Raw genomic sequence first — 26,981 nt, 5'->3', positions numbered from 1 at the left:
CTACTGGACATAAATACCTATACAGTCTCACTTATGCTGCCTTCAAGGTCCGCTTATAAACTCCTACTTCTGAGTGCAGAAGTCATAAATACGACTTTTTGGTCAAGGTGCTCTGGCAAAAAGCTTTGACAATTACAATCCTGTACATCTACTGTACTTCAGCCATGTATTCACCAGTGGGTAGATTGATGAATGTCCACATGTTTAGTGTCAGTGCTCATCACAATGCATGTCATTTAACTTCATTCGGTTAATTCTGGAAGCAACATCAGCAAGACAATAGAAAAGGCACTGCTGGGATTTGAACCCAGGATCTCCTGTTTACTAGACAGGCGCTTTAACCAACTAAGCCACAGCGCCTCATGGACAGCTAAAGAGGGCGGAGACTAGTTTCCAAGGTCCCTGCCGCTAACCAATGAATTGTACTGTAAAGTCAGTGTCATTAGTGATGTTTTTGTGTGAATGAGTGTATGTGTGAGAAACAGAAAAAGTGAGAGAGATCATATGTTGACTTTCAGCCACTGAAACAGTAATTACAAAAATATATAGTAAACAGTAATTACCAAAAATCCTGGATGTTGTTTAACAGATACAAATAACATGGGACGAATTGGAGGAAAAGTCAATTAGCCTACATGATATAATTAGCCAAGGTAATGACATTGTGTTACCTTGTGTACATTAGAGCTCTATTTCCACTAGCTGAGGAAGAGAATTGTTTGTGTATGCAACTAACTTAACTACACTAGATCAGCAATAACAGCAGTTTTTATGAATTGTATTTTAGGGTGGAATTTGATCTTCTGGACAGTTCTGCCAAGGCGCTCCAGCACAAAGCTTTGACAAGTCCAGTCTTTTGTTTTGTCTACTGTACTTCCAGGGTGGTTCCTGCACAGAGAATTCCAATGCGGCCATCTGGGTCATTTTCCGTGCCGCCTTGATAAAAATGTGCCCAGTGTCGGCAAAAAATGTGTATGTATACTCGTTACAATGGCTGCATTGCGCACAGTAAAACTCCATCAGCATTGCATTGATTTTAGTAACATGCAATGGCGATTGTAATCCAGAGGGACGTTGCAGCGTTATTTTACTAGTTCCACTGTAGGGACAGAGGAGAATGTTGAGCTTGTGTGTCTGCATGGCTTGAGTTGGTGCTGTAGCCAGCACCGCAAGCAGCTTCACTCAGAGAATTTCAACGCAGCGCTTTACAAGATAGGAGCCACAACTGGCAACTCGTGCAGAAAAGTGAGCTCATGTTTAAACCTTGCAGATTTTATCGTGGCTGGCAAGATAACAGCTCTCTTTAGAAAGAATGTGCGAGGAGGATGAGTAAGTAGAGCAGCAGGACAGGTGAATAGTGGACAGTGTTTTGAAGTAAATCACATAATAGTTTAACAATACCACATCATCATAAATGGTTATTTACAGTAAGCACAGCCAGTGGCATCGCCAAGGGCTTTCTTTTGAGGCTTAAGCCCTAAATGTTTTCAGATTAGCCTTGAATATTTCGTGATCAGGAAGTATAAGTCAAATTTAAATAGTTTAAAATTTCTATCGGCTCTCACCATTCACGCTCCATTATGAACGCTGCCTACAGAGATTTACACTACACAAGAGTGTGGGGTACATTTGATTTAGGGCTCAGAGTGGGATGGTTATTATGCATGAGCCAGCTTTAAAATCCAGCTCTGGGTGCATTGAGGTAGGCCTACATACCAGGGCACAAATCGAGCTCGTCTGTCTACGCTTGGTATGTCTGTGTGTGTATTTGGTAGAGGGGCTCTGCCAATCATTGCATGTAACTTGAATAGAAATAAAGGAATGTGTTATTTATTTTATTTTATATTATTTTAATTGGTCAGCCCTGGTCTAGGTCAGAGGAGGCAAAGTAGAGCCAGAGAACGCAATGTCAAGAAAAGGCAAGGCAGGAAAGGTTTGGTTAAAATGAGATTTTGAATTTGTACCTTAATGTATTTTCCAAATGCATATTAAGTCTCCAGCCATTAATAATGGATGAGGCTTTTCACTCAGGTCATGGCATAATGATCTTTGTTACTACAGCTATGATGTAGCATGGAAAAATATCAACTTTATAGCTGAAGAATATGAGAGGTGAAATAATTTGCTTCTTAAATAAGTTACACTTAAAATTAAGTTTCTATATCTAATAAAAAGCGAAGGTAGCTTACTATTAGGTTGTAATAATATTATGAGCTAGCTAAATATAGCCTATAGCGGCACAATCTTAGATTAAATATAATTGTTTGGTTTTGGATTGGATTTATTCTGTTTTCTTTTACAGTAAACATACATGAGGAGTGATGAGCACATTCTATATATCATCTATAGCCTTTTAATGTTCTTTTATACATTCATTAATAACTGTGTCTCTCTGTTTATTTTTTGTACAACCTGGACTGAATAAGAGAGAGAAGAGATCAGAGGCAGAGAGAAAAGAGGGGAGGAGAGAAATAAGGAGGCAAGAGAAGAATTCATAAGGGGAAGAGTGAGGAGACACAGCAACAGATAAGACAGACGGCAGACTACAATAGATCACTGTAGGCCTTTACAGACAGCTGTTCAAAGTGTTTACTATGCTTAATTTAGACCTGTGTATGTTCACGTCAAAAGTGTACCAAATTGATGCATTTTGCAGGTGAATTAAAAAACAAATTCCCCTGGAGGAGGATGCCCATGGAGATTAAAGACCATTTTGATTGCTATATAATCAGTCCTTATTTTATCACTCACAGAGTTGAAGATTTACTGACTACAAGGGTAAGCTTGGGCCAGAAGAGGGCACATGCATGTCTACGCTCACAGAAATGTTGGTTAAGCTGAGTTACCACCTTTGCTTGATTTTGAGCCAGGAAAAACCCTGACTTCAATCATGTATTCATTAGTACTAGGCAGACTTCTGAATGTTCACACATTCTCTAAAAGCACCATATTTATATGTTTAAAGCACGGTTCCTGCTCTTGTTCCACGTTGAAATTCCTTACTTTTTCCAGACCTTATTTCTAACTGGATTTTAAAATTGTGTTCAATGTAATGTATTCTGCCTAGGCAATACGATTATCAACTAATGTATATCAACCTATACATCAAGATTGTTCTTCACAGCTACAAAGCTTACAATATTGGTCTGCTACGACATGTGTGTCTCAGGACCGCACAACAGTTCTTTCTTTATATTTGGTCTTTATATTTGTGTAATTCTCCACCTTTTCAAGAGGTGGAAAAAACCATGGAAGTGGTGGAGGAACCCTGTTCTTACAAGTGACGCTAGCAGAAATATTAGCTTAACTGTAGAAAAGGCACTGCTGGGATTTGAACCCAGGATCTCCTGTTTACTAGACAGGCGCTTTAACCAACTAAGCCACAGCGCCTCCTGAAGGGCCCTGTGTGCCTGCAGAGCACATTACCAAGGTTTCCCTGTCTATACCATTTTCTGGTTGCCTAACTTTTTTTCTCAAGAAAGCTGAGTCATTTTTCAGCTGAAGAAATAATCTTTAATAAAAAAGATAAAGCATGCAGGAGTAACTGGGAACTCACTGTGATGTGACCAAGTTGGCTAAGACTCACTTTGCCACACATAAGTCAAAATAGTGGATGAAGGAATGGAGGAGAGTAAATTTCAATAGCTAAATACACGGTAGTGACTTGAGTTCAGAAAAAAAATATTCAAATAGAATATACATTTAATCATATCATTTTCTTCCACCCCGACACACAGACACACTGACACACATACACAGACAGACAGACACACACACACACACACAAACACACACACTCACTTACTCACAAGCTCTCTGACTTCCTTCTACTTCCTGGTCTGTGTCTGGTTCTCTCACTAAAACACACACACATACTCACACAAACACACGTTGGTTTTGCGACACATTGTATTGGCATGCATAACCCCAAAATATTCTGTTGTGAGGAACATGTCCTCAAGTCATATGCTGGTATTCACACCACAGCATACTTGTGTACTTGTAAAGGGCTTCTGGAGCTTATAAGTCAAATCAACCCTGGCACACACATGCACACACACACACACCCACACACACACCCACAAACACACATCCTCACTGGGATCTTTGGACATGTCTGGGCCTTTTATGCCGCCATGGTTACACTGTCACGGTAACCTCAGGGTACATAAACATGCACAGCCAATTATCAGCTAGAAATATCTCACACCCACGATGCATCTGGGCGTGACACTGTGTGTTTGGTAACGCAGGGCTAAAATGGACAGTATTGAATGGTCATTTGACTTGACTCACATTTTAATATCCGCAGAATGTTTGATCACGTTCTCATTGTAATAGCCTTGCCATACAGTGTGTGTGTGATTCAAAAATCTGTTGTGTTAGTGAAGCAAAGACATACTTGTACTCTGCCGCGTTGAACGATTCAATTTTCCACACATGCAACAGTGCTCATTTCCATGGCAACATTAACACCCTGTTAAAAGCTGCTACATGAATAACTATGACAGAACGTCTCTGTCCCTCTGTCTTGTTTTCACTCTCTTACCTCCCTCCCTTCATTCCCTCCATCCTTTCATCTATTAGGCTACTCCTCACACCCTGTCTCCTCCCTTCCCTACCTCCCTACATTTCTCCCTTCCTTTCTGGCTCCCCACTTCCTCCCTCCTTTCCTCTTCTCCCTCCATGTCTTCATGTCTTCACTCCACGCTCCCTTTTCTTTCTCCTCCTCCCTCCACCCTTCTCTCTCTCCTCCCTCACCTCTCTCCCTCTCCTCCCCATCTCCCTCTGTCTGTCCCTCCTGTGTATGTGTGTGTGTGTGTGTGTGTGTGTGTGTGTGTGTATTTGTGTGTGTGTGTGTGTGTGTGTGTGTGTGTATAGTGCGTATGACTCAAGAAGCAGTGTCAACATCAGCTGTGCATAAAGTAAAAAGGGGAAAAATCATTGCCAAGAGTTGTGGATGAGTGTGTGTCTGACAGGAAACGCTGAAGTGCTTCAGAGTGGACACTAAGAGTGTGTGTGTGTGTGTGTGTGTGTGTGTGTGTGTGTCTGTGTCTGTGTCTGTGTGTGGGGGTGGAGGGCTGGGCTAAAAAGCAGAGAGAGGGAAGGATCAAACATGGGAAAACAACTGAGATCAATGGTCTGCTGGACATACTCTGAGATCAGTGACAACAACAGTATAAGCAAAATGAGTCAGAGAGAGAGGGGGGCGAGAGAGAGAGAGAGAGAGAGAGAGAGAGAGAGAGAGAGAGAGAGAGAGACAGAGACAGAGACAGAGAGGCAGAGGGGGGTGGTCATGTTTTCACTCTGCGTGATCACATGAGATAATAGAGCAGGTTCTTCGCAGTTTTTCCACACCAGGACCAACTGGGACTTAGCAAAGCTGGTGCTTATTGGACACTGGACAAAAAAACACTTACTATATTACTTCATTTCAAAATAACAGTCCAACTGACAAATCAATTATAGCCAACAAAATGAAAAGATTGAAAGGAATGTAGTCATGGGGGAAATCAGGGTTTCCCTTACTTATTACTCTTAGGATGTCCACCTGAGTTTTCTTAATGCAACCTAAACTTGGAAAATTTGTTCCAGCAATTGAGGCCTTACGTTTATGCCTTAAGGGGTTGTGTGCTCTTAAGAGTTTTCAAGCCTTTACCTCTTCGCAAAACCCACCACACTGGTGTCGCTCCCATCCAGCTTCCCTAAAGCCTGGGGAAAACCCTGGGAAACACTGCTAAATAATGAGTAAACCTCGGCTTGCCCTATTTGACCCTGTGTCCTTGCCCGTGCAAGCAAGAACGAGAATGTCCTATTTAATTTACTATACTACCCTGTATTAGCCACTGTTTCAACACCGTCATGGGCAGTCCTTTAACCAGAAGACCCCGGTTCAAGGCCCCATGTGGGCAAGCCTCTGTTCTGCTGATGTGTCCTTGAGCACAACACTAAATTCCTACCAGATTCAGAGGCACTGCTCTATAACTGACCTTTTACTTTGACCTCCCTGTGGTGGGAGGAAAGCAAAAAGAGAATTTCTCTACGCGAGTCAGTAAAGTATCATTACAGTATTATAGTGTTGTCGGGGAGTTGATCATGATACACCAGGGAGTATTCTCTCTATCCATTCTAACTGAATGAGTGTGTCCATAACGCTGTGGCATACTACTGTGCTGAGCCAATCAGCTGTGGTTGCTGAAACATGAGACATCTAAAGGGTTTCTGTGGAAAACGAAGATACTCCTCGAACATATAATTTCTAGTGAAAATGGGTGGAAGTCACTTTGTCACTTTGCCAACATGACTAACTGTGACACTTGAAACATAGTAAAGCTTGAACACTGACTGTTTAGTTTGCTGCTATGGCTAATATGAGAAGAAATTGTAATTGTTGGGACTAGAGTTAATAGAGCACTCTGTTGGTCACTATACATGTTCTGAATATATGAAATATATTAATATGAACATTTTGCTGTGGCACACAGGTATAAAAACTGTTCAAAATAAAAAAAAATTAAAAAAAGACAAATACAATAAACAACCAAATATTGGTACATGTAGGTAGCTTATTGCACAGATCACTTCATCTTAGCCAAGACAACTGGCACTTTCAGTCCAAACACGGGAAGCCAGGAAGCCCCAGCGTAACAACGCACACTGTACTGTCTGCTTCACAACTAATGATGCAGTTTGTACAGATTTTGGAAAGCACTCTCTTTAGGCGAATGTTTGTTTGGGCATGATGCCTCTGACATTGTTGCTAGCAACCTACCGATGGTTTCTGGACTTAACAACCTGGATACAAATAAGTTCTGTTACAACAAAAAATGACATTCTTCACATAAAGATATATCTGACTTCAAGCCAGATCTAGCCAACCTAGACATCAGATTTTGAAAGCATTGCAGCAGGGCGAAGTGTAGTTTCACTTTCTGTTCCACCTCGACTGATAAAACCGATTTAAAATAACTTAAAATCTTATACCTCTATCTTTAAGGCAGAAATGTATTTCCTATTGAGCTGAAAAAGGGCCAGTGGGTGTGTGAAAGCTAGGCCAATGTTAGTGTACGTGTGTAAGGTGAGTTCAAGCATGTCTGAGTCCTTGCTCATTTTTCTGATCAGGGATCCTGTGTGTGTGTGTGTGTGTGTGTGTGTGTGTGTGTGTGTGTGTGTGTGTGTGGAGCTGTTGGGGCAGACATAAGGGTATAGGGGATTTAGTTGGATTGAGGACACTAAGTTGACTCCCTGAGTCTAACTCCTGATCGTCTCTCCTTTTCTCCTCCCTCTCTCTCTCTCTCTCTCTCTCTCACTCTCATCCTCATCCTCTGTCCTAAGACCACTCCAACTAAAGAACTGTCCCAGGGGATTAAACACACTGCCCTTTCTCGCTCTCTTTCTTTCTTTCTTTCTCCATCACTCTCTTTTTAACCTTTACCATCAGCCAACAGGTAGACTGAATGCACATTATACAAGGTGGCAATGTGTGCGCATGTGTGTGTGTGTGTGTGTGTGTGTGTGTGTGTGTGTGTGTGTGTGCGTGAGTGTGTCTGAGAAAGTGTGTGTGTCTTTGCCTGCATGTGTGTGTGTGTGTGTGTCCCCTGATTAAAGCCAGCCTGTGGATTAATTAGGGTAAATGACCTCAGAGCAGCTTTTGGGATTTAAGAGTTAATATCTACTGTAGGCTTTAGACAGGAAAATATGTGTGTGTGACGCAGTGTGTGTGTTTGGCTGTATGGCCACACTTTCACTGTCCTGTTTACAGCCATTTTGCAGCTGATTTTTGAAGGCTACAATTAGGTGACTTGATGGTTACCTCCAGCACCTTAGCGAAGACTTAGCCAGGTGAGCTGTAGGTACAGAAGGAGCTTGATTTAGCTAGTAAAATACTCCTTATAAAATGGATAGTTCCGGTCTTTGGATCTAATTGGCTGAGTCATGTTCGAAGCCATGCTAAAATACCCAATAACTACACACTTGAAATAAAGGCTGTGCTTTACAGTGATTTTGGGACAGCTAAGAGGCACAGTGGAAAGCCTCTTGAGGTTTATTGAATTGTACTGAAGTTGCAGCCAGCAGTTACAGTGCTGCACCTTTGTTGAGGAGACAATGTTCTGTTTGTGTGATTGCTTGGCTACATTTGAGGAGTCTCATGACTGATGAACTCAAAACTCTTACACTGTCCTGTGTTCACTCATTTCAGCCTTATGGTGAGGGTGGAAAGATGTCCTGGTGGCATACAGCAAGTAATAGTGGTGTCACAGGTTCAGATTTAACTAATGACATTTGTGCGTGTCACACCACTCTCTGCCACCTTCCCTGATATTCTCTACTTACAATCTTATAAAGCATAAAGGCTATGAAAATTGTCTTAAAAAAGGTTAATGGAATGGTCATTAGTTGTGTTCCAGCAGACCTGTTGCAGCAGCCGACAGAGTTGTGTGTCTTAAAGAGTATGAGGTTAGTTAATTACGTCACATCTGGTGTTGACAGATTACTGAAAAAAACAACTTCCAGCACAACTCTTCAGATTTTTTGTGATAATCGAGTTTTGTCTTTTTGCTTTCGCCCCTCCACAAGAGCTGTCAGGGATTCAGCGTCTTGCTCAAGGACACTTCAGCAGAGCAGAAGCTTGTTGTCACGGGGGCTTGAGCTCAGGCCTTCCACTTGAAAGGCGACCTCCCTAATCACTGCGCCGCCCTGCTGCGCCTGATTTTACCACGATCAGAATGTGTCATCAAACATAATCACAGAACAGTAGAAGCTAGAGGCAAGTACTGAGACAACACTGCAGGCGGCGTCTTTAAGCCACAAGGACGGCGCAGCCAATTTGGAGATCTTTACACAGTACCCCCATCCCTCAATAAGTGAAAGAACTAACACGCAGTAGTTGCATATGTTAAATGGACTCTCATTAAACACCGTCCCTCTCCCTCTCTCCCACAAGTGAGACCAAGGCCTTGTTCACTCTCCAAAACCCAGCAGCAGTGCTGCAACAAGGCAATCTGTTCTCAAACAGCTGGAGCTGCCCCTTAGAGAGAGAGAGGCGGAGAGAGACAGGAAAGAGAGAAAAAGTCACAGAGGGAGAGAGCGTGAAAATGAGAAACAGAGAGAAAGACAGACAGAAATGGAAGAAGAGACACAGAGAGCATTAGAGAGTTTGCTGTCATAAATAATCAATGCTTAGTCAACACAGAAATGAGAGCGTGTGAAGGAACCAGGGTTTCCTCCCACTGCCAAATCCAAAAGGGAAAACTGCCAGACACACACACATACACACACACACACACACAAACACACACGTCATGAGCGAACAGAGCTGAGCCAAAAAGAAAAAAGAGAGAGATGGAGACAGAGAGAGACATAGACAGAGAGACAGGCAGAATGACCGAGAGACAGAGACAGAGACAGAGGGAAAGAGTGGGTGACAGAGAGGGAGAGACACAGAAAGAAAGTTGGAGATGCATGGAGAAAAAGAAAGAGAGGAAGAAAGAGAGACATGGAGAGAGAGAGAGCAGGAAGAGGGCAGCAGGAAATTCCTTCGTCATTTCCCCGACCCGTCGTCCTTCTGAAAACTGGAATACGAGAATACTCCTCCTACTCTTTCTCATGCCATACTTCTCTCCCTCTTTACTCCCTCACTCATTCCTTTCTTCCCTTCCCTCTTTTCATGCATTTGGGCTGTGTGTGTGTGTGTGCACGCGCGCGTGTGTGTGCTCAGACGTCACAGTCAGCAATGACTAGGCTATTAGATGTCAAATCAACTGGTAGTCTGAGTGTATTGCTCAGTTCTTTTGCAGTGGGAAAAACAGGACTGTGTTAGTACATGCATGTGACACAAACGGAGCATGTGTGTGTGCTCAGGTAGTGTGTGTGTGTGTGTGTGTGTGTGTGTGTGTGTGTGTGTGTGTGTACCTCATGTCTTCCAGCAGGTCACATTCCGTCTGGTGTTTGAAGTGCAGCCTCGTCATCTGCTCTGTGTGTGTGTTTTTCAGCTCCTGTGTCACTTTGACCTGGAGAACACAAAAAGAACAACACATCAATCAACCGCTCCTTCATTCATTCATTCATTCATCTGCTCTGTGTGTGTGTTATTCAACTCCTGGCTCACACTTCCCTACAGAAAACAGCACACAACTCCATAAAACAAGTCTCTATTCTTCCATCCGTCTATCCCTCCCTCCCCCCCTCCCCTCGCTCCTTTTCATTAGGTACACTGATGAGGTGAATCCAGGTAAAAGCCGTTATCCCTAATTTATTTCCCTTACTAAGTCTATACCAACCATAAAGGAGGAGATGGAGATAAAGAGAAGCAGACGAGTTAGAGAAGGATTTTTAAACTTTGAGACAATGGAGATGTGGATTATGCAAAAGGGGCTGTAGCTCAAAATATCAGGAATATGTCTCTAATATTTTGTACATTCAGCGTATCTGTGCTGTATCAATGTGTTCTTCAAATCCTCAGTCACTCTGGGCTGCACACACAGAACTGAACATGAATAACTTCTCCCCTATCCATCCATCCATCTATCTGTCAATCATCTGTCATCCATCTCTGAGTGTGTTTTGCTCAGCTCTAGAGTCATCCGGAAGGAACACATACAGACACACACACACACACACATACACACACAAACACTCTCATCAATAATCAACTTATCAGCAATCAGTGTCAAGGTCTCCCCAGGTTTTTTGGAGAGGTTGAAGTGGCAACACGACTAGTGTGGTGCAGAAACAGGTGATTGAAGACACTCTAACAGCACATAACATTTAGGAACAAACTATCAGACTCCATGATGTTCAAGGAAAAGATGCAAACTGTACAGCTCAATGCACAAATTCATTTAGGTGGTCGGAGCGAGGCCTAATAGTTTAATGGGCAGCAAGTGTGATTCATGGACAGATTGATGTTTATGATGCATTAGTAAACCTGCCTCGACAGCACAGACTCAGACACAAACCAACCAACCTGCGTTCAGTCACACAGACGTGTGCAACAACACAGGCATAAACAGATACAGGTCTCACACTTAATATGCACACGTGCACACACAAACAAGCGCATACACGCCAACACGCGCACGCGCGCCTGCCAACACATACAGAGAGTCAGTGTGAAGGTCATTGTGTATTGTCGGGCAAATTCCATCGGCTATTCAGAGGAGTAACAGTGGGAAATTCATGACTGTTCTAGACAAAACAATAAACAGCATTACACACATTACACACACTACATTAACAGCAGTTACACACACACACACACACACACACACACACACACACACACACACACACACACACACACACACTGCAGAGCTCCTTTCTTTCATATGCTGTGCCTTTGAAGATAAGGAGGGAGTGGTCCATTAAATCATCAAGGCAAAATGACTTCACTTGATTCCACCTTCTATCACTCATAGGAAACCACAGGGGAAGGAGATAGAGTGAGGGAGAGAGGGGGTGAGGAAGAGAGAGAGAGAGAGAGGGGGGGGGGGGAAGGGAAGGGCAAAGGAAGAGAGAGAGGGAGAAAAAAAAGTGAGGCAAGGAGTGACTGAGAGGAGGCTGTAAGTGAAAAGAGAAGGGGGAAGAATATGAGAGAGGTGAGAGAGACAGGGAAGAGTGGGAGAGGGAGAGTAAGAGGGAGGCAGAGAGAGAAAGAAGAGGAGACAGAGTCAGAAAGAGACAGTGACATAGAGCCAAAAGAGGGTGAAATGGAAGAGATATAGAGAGACACAGAATGGCACAAAGAGAGAGAGACAGGTAGAGAGAGAGATTTGGAGCTAACATAAGGAGAAGAGCTGGAGGTGGTATAGTGGTAGCTGATAAGGTGGATGTATTGCTCATAAAGAGGTGCCTATACTGTAAGCCAAACATCCATATATGTGTCAATAGTAATATGGATTATAAATGAACATTCTCCTCGACCACTAATCCCTTTTAAATATCCAGATTAGATTATCACATCTCCATGCAATCCTGGCTTTGTGTGTGGCATCTTACTGTCTTTATTATCCCTTCTTACATGATTGCAGTCCCCTTTAATTGTGAGCCACAGCCATAAAAAACTTAAGACTAGCTCAATCTGCAAGCAGATGTGCTGGGACATAAAAATAACTCTTAAGGGGCTATATGTGTCGAACTGGGAGAGACATTATTAGTAGCCATCAGCCAAATGCTGATACATTTTGGCTGTGGTTGGTAAGCCTATTGAGTGTGCCAGCCACTTTGGCAGGTGGCAACACACCACTATTTTGCAAATAATATTTTATTCTTGAAAGTATTTTGGCTGGTATAAAAGTAACAAATTTAGATTTTCACAGCTCTTCAGAACTAGGCTAAAAGCTTACTCTCAAGCGAAGACTGTGCGTGTTCGACATTTGAAAAGCGAGGCAACACTAAATGAATGGGAGACACGCTGACACTGAATACTTAGGCTACTACATATGACTGAAATCATGTAGTGGAACAGGCCAACCATGGTGGTCTCTACAGCCTCTATGATGAGCACGAATGGACATGTTAAGCTGTGTGTGTGTGTGTGTGTGTGTGTGTGTGTGTGTGTTAAAGGCATGATATGACATGTTCAGGGCCATCCAGAGTGTGTAGAAACCAGAGCATAAATGGCACCGGGGGAATATGTGGTAATTAACAGAAAACCATGCAAGGGTGCCACAGCCGGGTAATTGGCTCTCATGCATCTATTCCAGCACCACTCACTCTCTCTCTCTCTCTCTCACACACACACACAAACTAACACACATGGTAGGCTTTAGACATTAAGCTGTGGGCACTCATAAAAACACATACACATGCACACACGCTGGAAATGAATCTATAGGGGGCTGTCATCATGTCCCAGGTCATGCAGAATCGATAACTCAGTATTAGACATGCCTGTGCCAGCCTGCTTCCTGTGTGTGTGTGTGTGTGTGTGTGTGTGTGTGTGTGTGTGTGTGTGTGTGTAAGGTTTTTGTCAGCTCAGCCACGGGACTGACAGCGGGCAGCGTTAGCCAACACCAGCCTTTGATTAAACGAGGGTGACCCTGGATTGACTGAATGTCTTTGCTTGACACACGAAGCATCACAACGAGGAAAAACGACAGCTTTTGTTTTGTTGTCTGGAGGAGTGTTGGCAGAATCACCCAAGGCATAATAAATTCACGAAATTACACCGACGCGTGTAATTTCTACATTAACGTCAAATTCTGTATTATATTAATTACTATTACGTTATTGTTATAGGTTAACGTGCGGTAATACCAACGTTTAGTTTACGTTAACATAAGTTAGTGTAATATTTGGATGCTGTGGTACCGTTTTTTTTAATTTAAAGTTATTTCCACTAATGTTGGATACAGGACGTGCTGGAACACAACCACAACATCACATTCACTAGTATTTTGCTGTAACGTTAACACATATCTTATGTTAGCCAACCTAGCTTTTGATAGCTAACGTTAGTTGACGTTTGACGGTTAACGCTATAACGTTTGGACAGATGCATATTAATGGTAGTACTAACTAACCCTAGCTAGCAAACGTTGCTAATGTTAGCTAGCAAAGGTCTTCACCCTTGGATTTTCTCAGCCGCAGCATCAGGCGTTTTTTTGGGGGGGCTAAACACATCATGTACATCCACTATACAGAAATCTATCTATCATTGTCTGTACAGCCCAGCTAAAACAACGGGCTCTAGAAAACTCACCTTCCTCGGCGGCGGCTGCATTTTGGAGTATTGACATGAATGGTATTTCCCTTGTGAAATGTCTTATAATTCCAAAGAAATCCAAATCAGTGCGGGACTAATATTTGTTCCTTCAAAAAATCCTCCCCTCCAGAAGACAGGGAGGAAAGACGGAGTTAAATTTGTACTCCGGCGGCCATGATTGATGATAAATGGCCAGTTATAGAGAGCAAAAACTGAAGCTACGAGGAGAGACTAAACACACTTCTCTTGGTTGCTCCCACTACTAGAGCACTAGTGTGTACTGTACTGTGTTGTGAAGCAGGGGAACAGACAGGCGGAGAAGAAAAAGCAAAGGGAAGGGATGGGGGAAATTAACGGGGCACCCCCTTGGCAACTAAGCTCAACAGCGCCCCTCTGTGGTGATGGGCGGCATGACCCCCGGTCTCTGAAGAAAAACAGTGGTAGGAAAGAGAAGGGTCCTTTTTGTTTCTGCCTCTCCTTGCCCGGCGTCGCCTTTATTATCGTCGATATTCAATTACGCAAAGCAAATGTGGGCTAAACCTTAAAACCTAATCATGGAAAAAAAAGGAAAGAAAAGGATGGCATTGTTTTTTATCCTTTGACCATCATGTTGTTTTCCAGGGTGCTCCAGCCTGTTCGCGGAGAAAAGATTGACAGGAGGCTGCGTCCGCAGACCTGCATAGCAACAAGAAACCGCAGTCGATCAAGGAAAAATCGATCGTCGAGTGAGAAGAAAAATTGAGCAAAAAAAAAGAAAGAAACGGAATCTAGCCAATCCCAGACACATGGATATTTTTTTGTCAACCTCCCTTAAAGAATTTGCTAAAAATAAATAAATAAAATGATTTAAAAAAAATAAAATAAATGTATTTTAGGCTTTCAGACATTTTTTCTTTCTCTTTTACTCCTGCAAACACTGAAATGATAATGATATCAAACATCAATTAAAATAAAGTTGTATAGCTACATAAAATATGGTTAATATAATACTTAACAAATGATCGATTAGGCAACATATGATAAGGCACATATATTTAAAAATGTGTGAATAAATATTGCAAAATGTTATTTATTAGCCTAATTACTATTTTCAAAAATCTGTGGGATAAGAGAAAGAGAGAGAGAGAGAGAGAGAGAGAGGGGGGGGGGGGGGGGGAGGGGGGTAAAGAGGGTCACTGGGTCCAGGCAGTGGCTTGTAGGTGCTGAGTGAACAATTAAAGGAATACATTACAATGGAGATTGTGTTTGAATTCCATGTAATGACTTGGCACCAGCAGGAGCTAACAGGTTTGATACGGTGTTGGTCGCGTGTGTGCATGATTGCATGTGTGTGTGTTGTGTGTTGACTGTGCTTGCCCATGGTTTAAAATTAGCCAAATATCGAGTTGAGTGATGAGTATCATTAGACAAAGTCTGGAAATTGAAGAGAGAGCGCTGGCCAAGCATCATGTGGGATTAAGAGGCAATGTTGCTGCATACAGAGGGGAGGTCAAAATTGAAATAAATACATACATACATACATACATACATACATACATACATACATACAGCAAAATAAAGGCGTGAACTGGAACCGAAAATGGTTCTTCTGAGTGATGCCATAGAAGAACCATTTCTGGTTCCACAAAGACCCTTTCAAGAACCTTTTAATATTAAAAGTTTCTTAATTCTTAGTTATTGGATGGTGGGTGATGGCATAAATGTGGAAAATAACCAAACCCCTCCATAGTATACTGTATATTGCGCAATTACAAATATAATATACAAGGGCAGATCAACAACAACATAATGCAGCTGTCTAAGCAAAGGAGTGCAGAAATGGTTCTTTAAAGAAAGAACCTTGGTCTGAAAGGTTCTTTGTGGAACCAGAAATGGTTCTTATATGGCATCACACCAAAGAACCGAAATTTCAATTTTTAAATTCACAACAGTCACTCCTCTCACCATCCTCACTGTGACACCCCCACTCTCCATCAGCATCAGCGGGTTCAGGTTCCCCTTCATGGAACTGCCCTAGGTTGAGTATTACAAGGATAAGACATATAACAGCAACTCATTGGCAGGTGTGAGACCGATGTTGCTCTGGCCCCAAGAGGAATCCTGATCACAGAACCTATACCGGATTGTTGTCAAGGAAACCGGGTTGTTTTGTGGTTGTTGTTGCTGACTTTAATATTTTATTCAACTTCCATGGAATTGCAGTCACACACCCATGCACTTAAACTAGGTGCCAGTTACCACAAGGGCACCTATTTTGTGGTCTTTCTGTGTCAAATGTTTTTATGTAACCTGTGTTTTTGTTTCCACGCTTGCTGTTATTTTCCCTTGGTTTTTTGTGCCGGTGGGCTGAATAAAGTTTATCAAACTGAATTTAATTGGATATTCAGCTGACTCAAGTGAGGCTGTGGAGGTCTACAGCCTGCTGAAAGTTTACAAGTAATAATGAAATATTTTGCAAGTATTACAAAAGACTGTTGACTGGCCCTAAAATATGTATCCTTGGTCACCTCAATTATGACTAGACAATAGAAAAGAATAATCAAAACAGGATGAAGGGCAATTATTTCAATCCGCTACATGCTGCCTAGCCTCACTACAGTCTCCTACGTGCCATGGCCAAGGTTAAGGTTATGGGCTGTGTAATCATTAATACACAGGGTTTCTGGAGCAGGTAAGACATTAAGCATACTTTCTCACCTTTCCTCTCACCATTCTTAACACACACACACACACACACACACACACACACACACACACACACACACACACACACTCACATTACAGAAACCAAACCACATCTCTCAACACCCACGCACATAACTCTGTGCCACAGTGGTAAAGAGGCAAATGGCTGACATTTATTGGATTGTATTCTTTTTGTTAGGATTCCTCCAGAATGCTTTAGGTTTATGATTTGTCTTATGATTTGGCTCGGGAGCGTCTATATTCCTCTGGCCGCACGAAGGTAAGAAATTATACAGAGTGAAAACAGTGACACAGTACTTATAATAGATAGCATAGACAGTTTGTTACTATGCACACATTACATGTTTGTTTATGCTAAACGTGAGAAGTAGCAGGTAATCTTAGCGCTATTCTTTGGATAGTGGTGTGTCTTAAATTTCACAGTGGTCAGGCCAACTGCACTTCTGTGTTTTAACAGGCTTCAGCCTTAAGTTAAGAGATCATAAATGTATCATTTGGGTCCTTGGCAGGAAATGCCTAATAGTCCTTGCTTGTTAGATCTTTATTTCTCATAGCTGTGTGTTGTTTGTATGAGCATTTGCCTCTTCTCAAAAAGACTTGTGCCTTTTTAACAGTGGTATTTGTAAAAACACTATGGATTTGTAGTAAGTTCGCAATGTTCCTGCCTTGTTAAAGGCTATAAAAGGCTAAATAAAAATACAAAAAAGTACTTTCTCATCTAGTTTTTGCTAATGAAATAAGTCTTGGAAGGTTTGGCAAGTAGCAGTTATTGAATTATTAATATTTAAATATTCAGGTTCAATTTGTTTTTGCAAAAATCAAAGATTAGTTCTCTGGTTTCTAGGTTTTGGAGAGAGTTGTTTATGTTAATTATTTATGATCATATGAATTAGGGCTTGGATCAAATCACTTTCAATTTGTCAATTCTAAATTTATATAGCAATTGCAATTAATCTACCAATGATAAAGCATTAATCCTACTTTCACATACTATTTTATTTTTTATTTATTTTTTCAATTTAAATTTAGAAGAACATCTCCTTCCTAAATTGACTGAGCCTATTGACTAGGTTGAAAAGAAAATATTTGAACTCAGTTTGTAAATGCAATCTATCCCTTCTACTAACAGAAAGGCTAAATTGTGAGCCGCAGGCCCAACTGTTCACACACCTCATGCAGGCTGCAGCTTGTCAAACAGGCTCACGCCTACAGACACTTTCGCCCATTCAAATAGGTAGGCATTCTGACACAAACAACACACACACACACACACACACTCTCACTACTCGCAAGCATGGGGACGCGTTACACAGGACGATCAACACAGGCCAGTCTTTGAAAGGAGATATTATTCTTACAGAGTGAAAAACGGTGAGTAACAGGCTGATTGACTGAGTTGGGTATAACCTCATGATAACTTCATGAGGGAGTTTTCAGGTTTTTGTCCCTGGGGGACCAGTTCTTCAAAAATATTTCTTGCGACACAACCTGTTTTAGTGAGGTATTTGTGTAGTTAGCCTAACACAAATTCACCTATTAGTATTTTTTCAGCCTATGTTACAGTACAGGGAGTTGGGAGTGCTATGGCAGCACCAGTAGCTAGCAGGTTCTTTCAAAATTGTTAATTTCTACTCAAAAAACCATCGGCTGATTCTTTATAATGATTTGGGGAACAGCTTTCTTCTTACCACAGTCCAACTTTGGATCCCACCCTTGTCACCTTGCTCAGGATCTGCTGTTCACCTTCACTGCTGAGCTGTAATAGTCTCATAGTAGCAGAACTAATCTGGAACCACCGCACAGGTCACATGATTAAACCTGAGAAAAAAAAAGATCTCCTGGTAATCTCAGGTACTTTCTGCATCCAGGCACAGAGATGCTTTGAAGGCTGTGATATGGAGGCAGAGTTTTTGGCAATGTAGATGATAGGAACAACATTATCTTTTCATTACAGTTTTGTTCCATACAACCTGTTGTGTTATCCTCATATTTTGTTCCATTTGCCTGTTTCAGTCTGAGATTTAGGCAAGGTCTCCATTGACATTGTCTCAAAAAGTTACCCAGGTAACATCTAAGATTAGCCTCCTATATAGTAATCACTCAACCACCAGATTAACCGATTTCATAGATCTATCAGTTCTGTAATGAAGCAATAGCACAACATATATATCATTGGTCTGCAGTGGGTGACCAGGATATACAATGGAAACAAATGAACAGTATTACAAATAACTACATTCTTTCTAAATTGTAAGTAATGTTGTTGACCTCAGTTGGGTGCTGCATGCTTGCACACAACAGGGCGGTAAAATTTAGGGAACTACACAAGGGCCAGCTCGCTCTCTCAGGTCTGCTATCTGTTAAATTCAAACTGCAGCTGTTCCTCTCTTCCTCAGCGAGAGGAAGAGAGAGAGAGAAGGAAAGAGAGAGAGAATGTGAGCGAGAGAGAATAATCGAGTCAGACGGAGAGAGAGAGAGAGAGATAAAGAGAGAGAGAGAGTAGCTCATCAGTACAGTGAACAGAGAGAGCAGTAAGTTTGGGATCTATTATTTGCATGGGAACTGTTTGAACCTTCATTTGCTTTTGCATTTGTGTATTTTTTACATGATTATTTATGTACTTGACTTGGACAGATAAAGAGATAGAGTGAGAGAAGCAATGGTTTGAGATAAGTGCAACAGGGTATGCTGGCCATGAAATGGGTGAACAGTCTGTTTTGAGTTAAAATGCTCTCGCTCTCTCTCTCTCTCTCTCTCTCTCTCTCTCTCTCTCTCTCTCTCTCTCTCTCTCTCTCTCTCTCTCTCTCTCTCTCTCTCTCTCCCTCTCAGCCCCAAGGTTTGGAAAATGTTGACATGCAAAGAGCCAGAATTAATTCTGTTTTTCTGTCTGTGTGGAGAACCCTGCTGTGCAAAATGTTTTGTAAAACTTTGTTTGCCACCCATGAGCCTGTCTGAATCTCTGCCCGGGGTTTTGTTGTGCTGCCTCCTGCAGTTCAGATCTATGTACCAGATTGTCCGTTTCCTCGTTTGGGGGAGGGAATGAGCCTATAAGAGAGAAGGAAGGTGTTAAGGTTACACCATGCATCAGTTTTCTGCCGGAGACATAGAGAGAGTCATGATACCTCACCAGTGAACCTGTTTGGACAGCTGCTGGGACAGCATATCTCATCTCATGTACTCCATATTAAAACCACAAAACACACCTCTGTCACACTCACTAATCCACACACTTAGTCATGCACTGATTCATGTATTCAGTCAGAAAAGGATTTAGGATACCAAAAAGTAAATCAACGTACCCTATGATAATCAGTTATGGTTTAATATGGGGTGCTCAATCTCTCTCTATCTTTCTCTCATTTACTCGCCCACTCACTCAGAAAAAGGCGATTAAGGGGAAGTCAATGTTAAAATGATTTACTCTCTGTGAAATGCACAGCGACTTTAAAATGGGATGACTCAAGCTAAATGGGGGATTGAGGAAACACGACAGTAAAATCACTTTACTGTGTGCCAGTCAGTTATACTTAAGCATGGGATGCCTTACGCTTGACTATCCTGCTGAAGCATGCCAAACTGAATGAATAGGGCCAATTGCAAAACATAATCTAGATTGATGCCATTTCCTCAACATCACACCCATTTCCCATTTCCCATTTCCTGTATCTCCAGTAAGGACGGTCCACAGTCTCCATGCTGGATGCCTAGCAAACAGCTACTGGGCTGAAATGCTGCATATTAAAAGCAAGGGAACATTATACATTTCCACTTCTGGGGTTTTTTATGTATGTTTTTTTATTTAGGTAATCTATTCCCAAACTTGATCCCCCTTGTTCTTATCTTCTACTCAGGTGCTCTTCCAACCAAGATGGCCACCTTTGACGACAACAACACCTCCTCGGCCAATAACACTGACCTCCACTACTGCCACTTCGAGGAAGAGTTTAAGTACATCCTCCTCCCCGTCAGCTACGCCCTGGTCTTTGTGATCGGCCTGGCGCTGAACGCCATGGCGCTGTACGTCATTGTGTTCCGCACCAAGCGCTGGAAGCCCTCCACCATCTACATGTTAAACCTGACCATGTGCGACACGCTCTACATCCTGACTCTGCCCTTCCTCATCTACTACTATGCCGACGAGAACGACTGGCCCTTCAGCGAGCTGCTCTGCAAGCTCATACGCTTCTTGTTCTATGCCAACTTATACGGTAAAGTACTGAATGGCATGGCACCATACAACACAGCAAAAACACTGTTTGATATATGGTCTGATATATGGTATGAAATGATACGATACAATACGATACGATATGATATGCTACGATGCGATGCAATATGATGCGATATGATAAAATACATAAATACAATGTAATACAATACGATACAGTATGATACAAACAATGCAATGTGACACAATACGATATGATACAATATGATACAAGACAATATAATAAAATATGATATGATTCAAGTAAGAAAATAATGACATCAAATTAGACTTACAAGTGATTCACAAAACAGCAGTAATATGATATAATACAAACTGATATGAAATGATAGGATGTGAAATAATACAATATGATGTGATGGATGTCAAACAATATCATGATCAAACTTGTACTGTAATATGATATATACACAATACAGTACTAGATATATATGACTCAGTACAAAACATATCCACTAGCCACTCTGTCATTAAACTTGTTGCAGGTTCCATTCTGTTCCTGTGCTGCATCAGTCTGCATCGCTTCGTTGGTATTTGTTATCCGGTCCGCTCGCTCAACTGGGTCAGCGCCCGGCGGGCCAGACTGGTGTCTGTGGCGGTGTGGGCCTGCGTCCTGCTCTGCCAGGCGCCCATCCTCTACTTCTCCCGGACCAGGTGGTTATATCTTTCTGTCTTTCTTTCTTTCTGTCTTTCTTTCTTTCTTTCTTTCTTTCTTTCTTTCTTTCTTGCTTGCTTGCTTTCTTTCTTTCTTTCTTTCTTTCTTTCTTTCTTGCTTGCTTGCTTGCTTTCTTTCTTTATTTCTTTCTTTCTTTCTTTCTTTCTTGCTTTCTTTCTTTCTTTCTTTCTTTCTAGAATGTGTGTATTTCCCTCTCTTACTGGCTTTAGATGTAATAATTTTATATTTTGCAAGTTCCAAGCCAGCTCCTGACACGTGTTACGCATTATCCCCTCTCTTTAATCTTTTCCATCTCTCTCTCTAGTGTTCAATTTCAAATAAAACAGAAATACCATTAAATAGTCTTAAAAACAAGTTACCTGTCATCTCCTTTACCAGGGATGAGGGCACAGAGAGGGTTTGCTACGACACCACCAGCCCAGAGCTCTTCGACGACTTCCTGGTGTACAGCTCAGCCGTGTCGGTGCTGATGTTTGCTCTGCCCTTCATGGTGGTGATGGTGTGCTATGGCCTCATGGTGCGCAAGCTCCTGGAGCCGGGCTGGGGGTCCGAGGGGGGAGCCGAGGGGGAGAGGGGCGGCCTGGCGGTGCACCGCTCCAAGCAGAAGTCGGTGAAGATGATCATCATCGTGCTGGCAGCGTTCATGCTCTGCTTCCTCCCTTTCCACCTCACCAGGAGTCTTTACTACTCCTTCAGATACCTAAGGCAGGTCAACCCAGAACAGGTGAGGACTAAACACATTTATTTAATAATTAATCTTATAGTTATTTAAAAAATCAGCAAATTAGATCTGTATCTGTTTGCCAGGTGAGCTGTGATTTGCTGGAAGCGTCCAGTTTGGCCTACAAGGTGACCCGACCGCTGGCCAGCACCAACAGCTGCCTCGACCCCATCCTCTACTTCCTGGCCGGACAGGACTTCCGCAGTAACCTCACCAAGAAGAAGAAGTTGTCAGCATCGAAACCAGGAAGTGTGAACGCAGGCTTGACGACGCAACTCTGATCCAGTATAGGAAACTATCTTGGTTTTAGATCCACGAGGCTGTGGGTCTGTGTACGAGTGCCAGACTCTTCTGGTATACTTCAGGAGTGCATTTTTGAAGAAAATGAACTGGTCCAGTTGTCTATTATTCTGGCAAGCACAGGACTCACAGGATTCCATTAACAACAAAATATGATCTGTAGAAACCATGACATTTTCCACATCAAATGCATCAAATGCTATGACTGTATTGACACAACTAAACTTTTTGGTGCTCCATAGCTGGGATTATTTTGAATGATTCTGCTGGAGGACTGCTGTTCTGTCATGCTGTTGCTTGTATGACTAACAGAAGCATCTCTGAAGATCCGCCTCTGAAGCTAACGAGAGGGTTTTCTTCAGCTCACCTTCTTCTGAGCCACATATCGGACAGGGAGGCCAGTCGTGTCCTTGATCAACGCTCTGTGATCGACTCGTCTGGCTTGTAGGGCTGACAGTGACTGTTCATTAAGTGAGGATAAAGTATGTGTGTCCCTTTGAGTAATAAAATGTAAATGGAGTAAATATGATTTCATAATAAACCTGTATAAATTGTGACTATATGATATGGTGTGGCTATACATTTTGTTTAGTCTTGATGTGATAAAATGTGTCATGCACGTACAAGCATAAGATATCATGCTAGTGCAATGACTGTGGAATGAGTGGAAGGAAGTCTCACAATTGGTCTACGTTGTTTTCCTTAAATGCCGGGTCATCCACCCCATGCGTCTCTGATCATTAGAACTGTGTGGTTCTTGAACTGCTGAGCCGGCTGTTTCAAGCCAGTTTCTGAACTGCTGAGCAGGCTGTTTCAGGCGGGTACACCTTTCCCCTTAGCCTCTGACTGTTGGAGCGACTGAGCAGGATGTTTGAAGCCAGAAGAGTTAGCTGTCCCATTAACCTATTGTTGCTGAGTTTGGAAATGATCAATTATAATGTTGTGGGAAGTGTATGCCTATAAGTGCAGTTCAATCAGGGAATACACAAAAGGTGATGCACGAAAGACAGATGTTTATTCTAATATAACAGAAGAGCTTCGGCACTGACCCTGTCACAGGAAATGATTTATAGGGAATAAAACCCTAAAAATAAATGCAATTCCGAAGATCCCCCTGGGGAGCCATAGACGGGGCCTTGACACTGGTGGTGGAGGGGAGAAACGGCACACACACTAAAATGACAGCAAGGAGACTGTCAGGTAGGCAAGTTTAGACACTACCTGCCAAGCAAGATAATTGGCTGACAGAATAGCCTGGGCAGACAACCAGGAGTGTTGATTAGATGACAGAGTCCCGGTGTGCAAAGAGAAGAGTGAGAAAGTGAGAGGGATTGTCTCCCTGCTTGAACTTGCACTAGGAGCGTCATTAGTGTAAGTGTAAAGTGTGGGTCTGATGAGCGGTGAGAGCTGGTGCAGAGAGCGGTGCTTCAGTTCAGTTCAGTTCAGTTCAATACAATTTGCTGCTGTGCTTCCTTGAGGTGTTGTGGGCTTTATTCAACCAAATATTTGTGATGAGAAGTGGCCGCTTGATAACTCCAGTAACATACATTTGACTTAAACTGTGGCTATGCATCCTCTTATCTAATGAACATTACTAACCACTAGAGGGGGATACTGCCTAACTAACGAGACAGGCTACTGCTGACGACTGGTTTGGGATTCTTACTTTCTATTTTGTCTTAGATTGTTTGATTTGGTAATGTTTACAACCTAGTCTCTCTCTCTCTCTCACACATACACACACTCTCTCTCTCTCTCTCTCTCACACACACACACACACACACAAACACTAAAAAGCCACGTTACTGTTAAATCAAACCTGCTCCATAGTCAATAGGAATAAACAGACAGGAGGGAAATCAAAATACACCTCTTCTTTATTTCAAGAGTAAAAATATCATACAGAAAAAAATGTAATATTATAAATACAATCTATAAAGTTGATGAGATGAGTGTTTACCCTTCCTACAGCAACACTTCAGCTTGTAACATTTAATAATAATAATTATTATTATAATAATAATACACAGATCAAATGAAAACATGGAAATGCTTCAACCAATAAATATGATCCAATCCTGCAGACATGTTGTCATGTTCTCTGAACTGCAAAAATAAAACAGTAACATAATAACAAAATATGAAAATGAGCAGTTAAAAAAACCTAGGATGATTATAGCGCACCCTTTAAAAACCATGAGGATGTAAACTAAAAGCCAACTGTGCTGCATGTCTAAGAGGCATCTCCACCGCTAATACTCCGCAGCCACTGGTTGGTTTATTTCAAGACACAAAAAAAAATAAATAAATATGTCAGTGGAATGGGATGCGTACAGGTTTGGAAATTTAATGTGCGTGTGTGTAATAGGTTTAAATTTTCACTGTTCAAGATTAGACTGGGTAACCATGAACAGAATGTCAGTTTTTATCTGAAAAAAAAAAAAAAAAAAAAAATGAAATGTTGCACAGCTGAATGGTAATAAACAGTGCAGAGAGTTCTCAAACCTCTCACCAGATCAAGATTTCATGTCATATTAGTGCAACAACGGCACTTTAGCCTATATGAGATTGAATCCTTTGAGAGTGTGATGTCATCTCCAGTGAGAATATGACATTGACTGATATTCCTACAGGGTTGACCAGCTGTAGGCTGATGGATTACAAATGTCCCATAGTGGTGTCGCGCAGCTGTTTGGGGAGATCCCATCTATCCACTCCGCACCTCATATACTCCAATTATAAAAGCCAGGCAAAGTCAGTTCCTCTATACCCACCCGTATTTACATATGTACATACATTTACATGTCCTATTCTACATAAGTGAGATCTACTTCCAGGGTTCTTAAAGCCTTTTCAGCCAAGAGGCAAAATGACAAATTTAGTCTATTGCCTTGGGAGCCAGTTTCATTAAAAAAAAAATAAAATAAAATGATGTGCTGTGATCTGGGGCCCCTCCAGAAAACCATCTTGTTACAAATGTAATTAATATTGACTGTGGGTGTGTGTTTATAGATGACTATTTCCCAAACTGTCAAAATGTTGATAAGTTCTTGTGAGCTCAGTGTGTAGCGAGCTGCATCTGTTAAGACATTCAACATTTTCAAGGTATAAAACTGCAGCTCATCTGCAATTCCGATGTAATCGGAGCCAAAAGAAGCGAAATGACTGAACTTATAAAAATGTCTGAAATATCAAGATTAAATGTAACTTTTTTTTTTGTTTTTTTGATGTTTTTCCTTGTAATACTTAGTGCAGTGGTCTCCAACCATGTGCCATACGACCCAAGACTATGCAGGTTTTTATTTCAACCAAACACTACAGCTGAGGAGTTGGTCTGCTATTCGATGAATCAGCTGCTACAGTGTTTGGCTGCAGTGAAAACCTGCAGGCTCTTGGTTCATATGGCACAAGACCACCGGCTTAGTGTTGTTTTTTATGTATATACTTCTAATTGGGAATTTGTTTCTGTCTCATTGCTGTTGGAGTTTTGTCTTCTCGTCAGTGTCAGTATTGCACAGTGTCTCGTCCTCTGCACTCCCCACAGGGAAGAATAACCACATATTTTGATGTGTGTGTAAGTACAAGTGTTTACATGTTCATGTTCATGTGTGTGTTTAACCCCTGCTTTTAGTTTTTTTTTGGAAGCACAAATACAGGAGCTAAGAGTGCATTTGTTCATCATCCACCCCTCTCTTCTTTATCCTTCTCTCTGAGGATAATTGTTCATCACAAAGCTACAGCGGTAGCCATTGTAGAAGTCCCCCCATCCCGCCCCGCCCCGCCCCGCCCTGTCCCGTCCCGCCCCAGCATGTATCCAACAGGGTGTTTCAAAACAATTCCTCTTGGGAGCGGGACAACAGTGCAGCAGGAGTGCGGCGAGCGTGAATCGAGTGGAACTTCTACGATGGCTCCATCTGTGAAGCACAATAATTATTTGTGTGATAATAAATACAATTCTATTCCTTTCCTCAGGAAGCGCAGGATCGACTTCTGAAGGAGGAGGAGGCGGTCGTCGGTGTCAGTCATGTAGAAACACCCTCCCTGCTAGTTGTCAAGTCGTCAACCGATGATGAGGTCATCTTCAGCGAGGTAGCGTTAGTATCCAGCGTCCCTCTGTTCACCTGAGAGAGTGGGAAAATGAGAGAGAGATGGCAGGAGGAGAGGGAGTGAAGGAGAGAACGGGAGACAGAGAGAAGAGATAAGGAGTGACAGAGAGAAAACACATTAGCCTTTGATATTTTAAATACATACCATGTAGGATTTTTTCCAAGTATATTGTTGTCAAATGAATTATTCAATATCTCATATGAGTTTTTTTGATTAAATAAATTGCTAAACTTTGCTGAACTATTTCAAAGCATATGCCATTATTCCTCCTCTGGGCTGCTTTTGAAGCAGAAATGACTGTCTACTGGAGGGGATTTTTTTTTAAGGGGAGTTGAGCCCGGAAATCCCCTAGCAGGACATGATGAAATAACAGCATTAAACAAATCATTTGAGACTACAGCCAGAGCTAACACATTCTCAGCCCCTTACTCTCTCAGTAATAATGCTACGACAGTTCTGACTAATCACAGACAGTGTTAGAGTGTTCATGACAAACAGCCATTTTTTGACCTTTGAGCATATTTAGTCTCATCCTGGG

The 26,981-nt window shown here is 42.0% G+C and overlaps 3 protein-coding genes and 2 non-coding genes across 5 annotated transcripts in view; 1 reads left to right on the top strand and 4 right to left on the bottom strand.

The window, feature by feature from the left end:
• fchsd2 (FCH and double SH3 domains 2) overlaps positions 1–13,951 on the bottom strand; it is a 75,938-nt gene extending 61,987 nt beyond the window's left edge. Inside the window, exons 1-2 of the mRNA XM_071904742.2 lie at positions 13,703–13,951; positions 9,913–10,010 (exon numbers count right to left, since the gene is read on the bottom strand). Coding sequence (XP_071760843.1) covers positions 9,913–10,010; positions 13,703–13,723 — 119 coding nt within the window. The 5' untranslated portion in view covers positions 13,724–13,951. The remainder of the gene's footprint in view (positions 1–9,912; positions 10,011–13,702) is intronic.
• On the bottom strand, positions 287–360 carry trnat-agu (transfer RNA threonine (anticodon AGU)). The gene has a single exon. It is a non-coding gene; the product is annotated as a tRNA-Thr (tRNA).
• trnat-agu (transfer RNA threonine (anticodon AGU)) lies at positions 3,317–3,390 on the bottom strand. The gene has a single exon. It is a non-coding gene; the product is annotated as a tRNA-Thr (tRNA).
• A 2,611-nt stretch (positions 13,952–16,562) lies between the features above and the next one.
• p2ry2.1 (purinergic receptor P2Y2, tandem duplicate 1) lies at positions 16,563–22,875 on the top strand. Its single transcript, XM_071904743.2, has 5 exons — positions 16,563–16,670; positions 20,263–20,619; positions 21,125–21,293; positions 21,694–22,039; positions 22,123–22,875. Exons 2-5 carry the CDS (start codon positions 20,280–20,282, stop codon positions 22,315–22,317), a joined length of 1,050 nt encoding a protein of 349 aa, XP_071760844.1. The 5' UTR covers positions 16,563–16,670; positions 20,263–20,279; the 3' UTR covers positions 22,318–22,875.
• Positions 22,876–26,162: 3,287 nt separating this feature from the next.
• The window catches only part of relt (RELT TNF receptor), a 73,363-nt gene continuing 72,544 nt past the window's right edge, over positions 26,163–26,981 (bottom strand). Inside the window, exon 12 of the mRNA XM_078284067.1 lies at positions 26,163–26,457. Coding sequence (XP_078140193.1) covers positions 26,454–26,457 — 4 coding nt within the window. The 3' untranslated portion in view covers positions 26,163–26,453. The remainder of the gene's footprint in view (positions 26,458–26,981) is intronic.

This window comes from Centroberyx gerrardi, chromosome 6, assembly GCF_048128805.1.
Source record: "Centroberyx gerrardi isolate f3 chromosome 6, fCenGer3.hap1.cur.20231027, whole genome shotgun sequence".
Lineage (NCBI taxonomy): Eukaryota > Metazoa > Chordata > Actinopteri > Beryciformes > Berycidae > Centroberyx > Centroberyx gerrardi.
The sequence above is the reverse complement of the archived record's forward strand: the minus strand, read 5'-3'. Positions and strand labels throughout refer to the sequence as shown.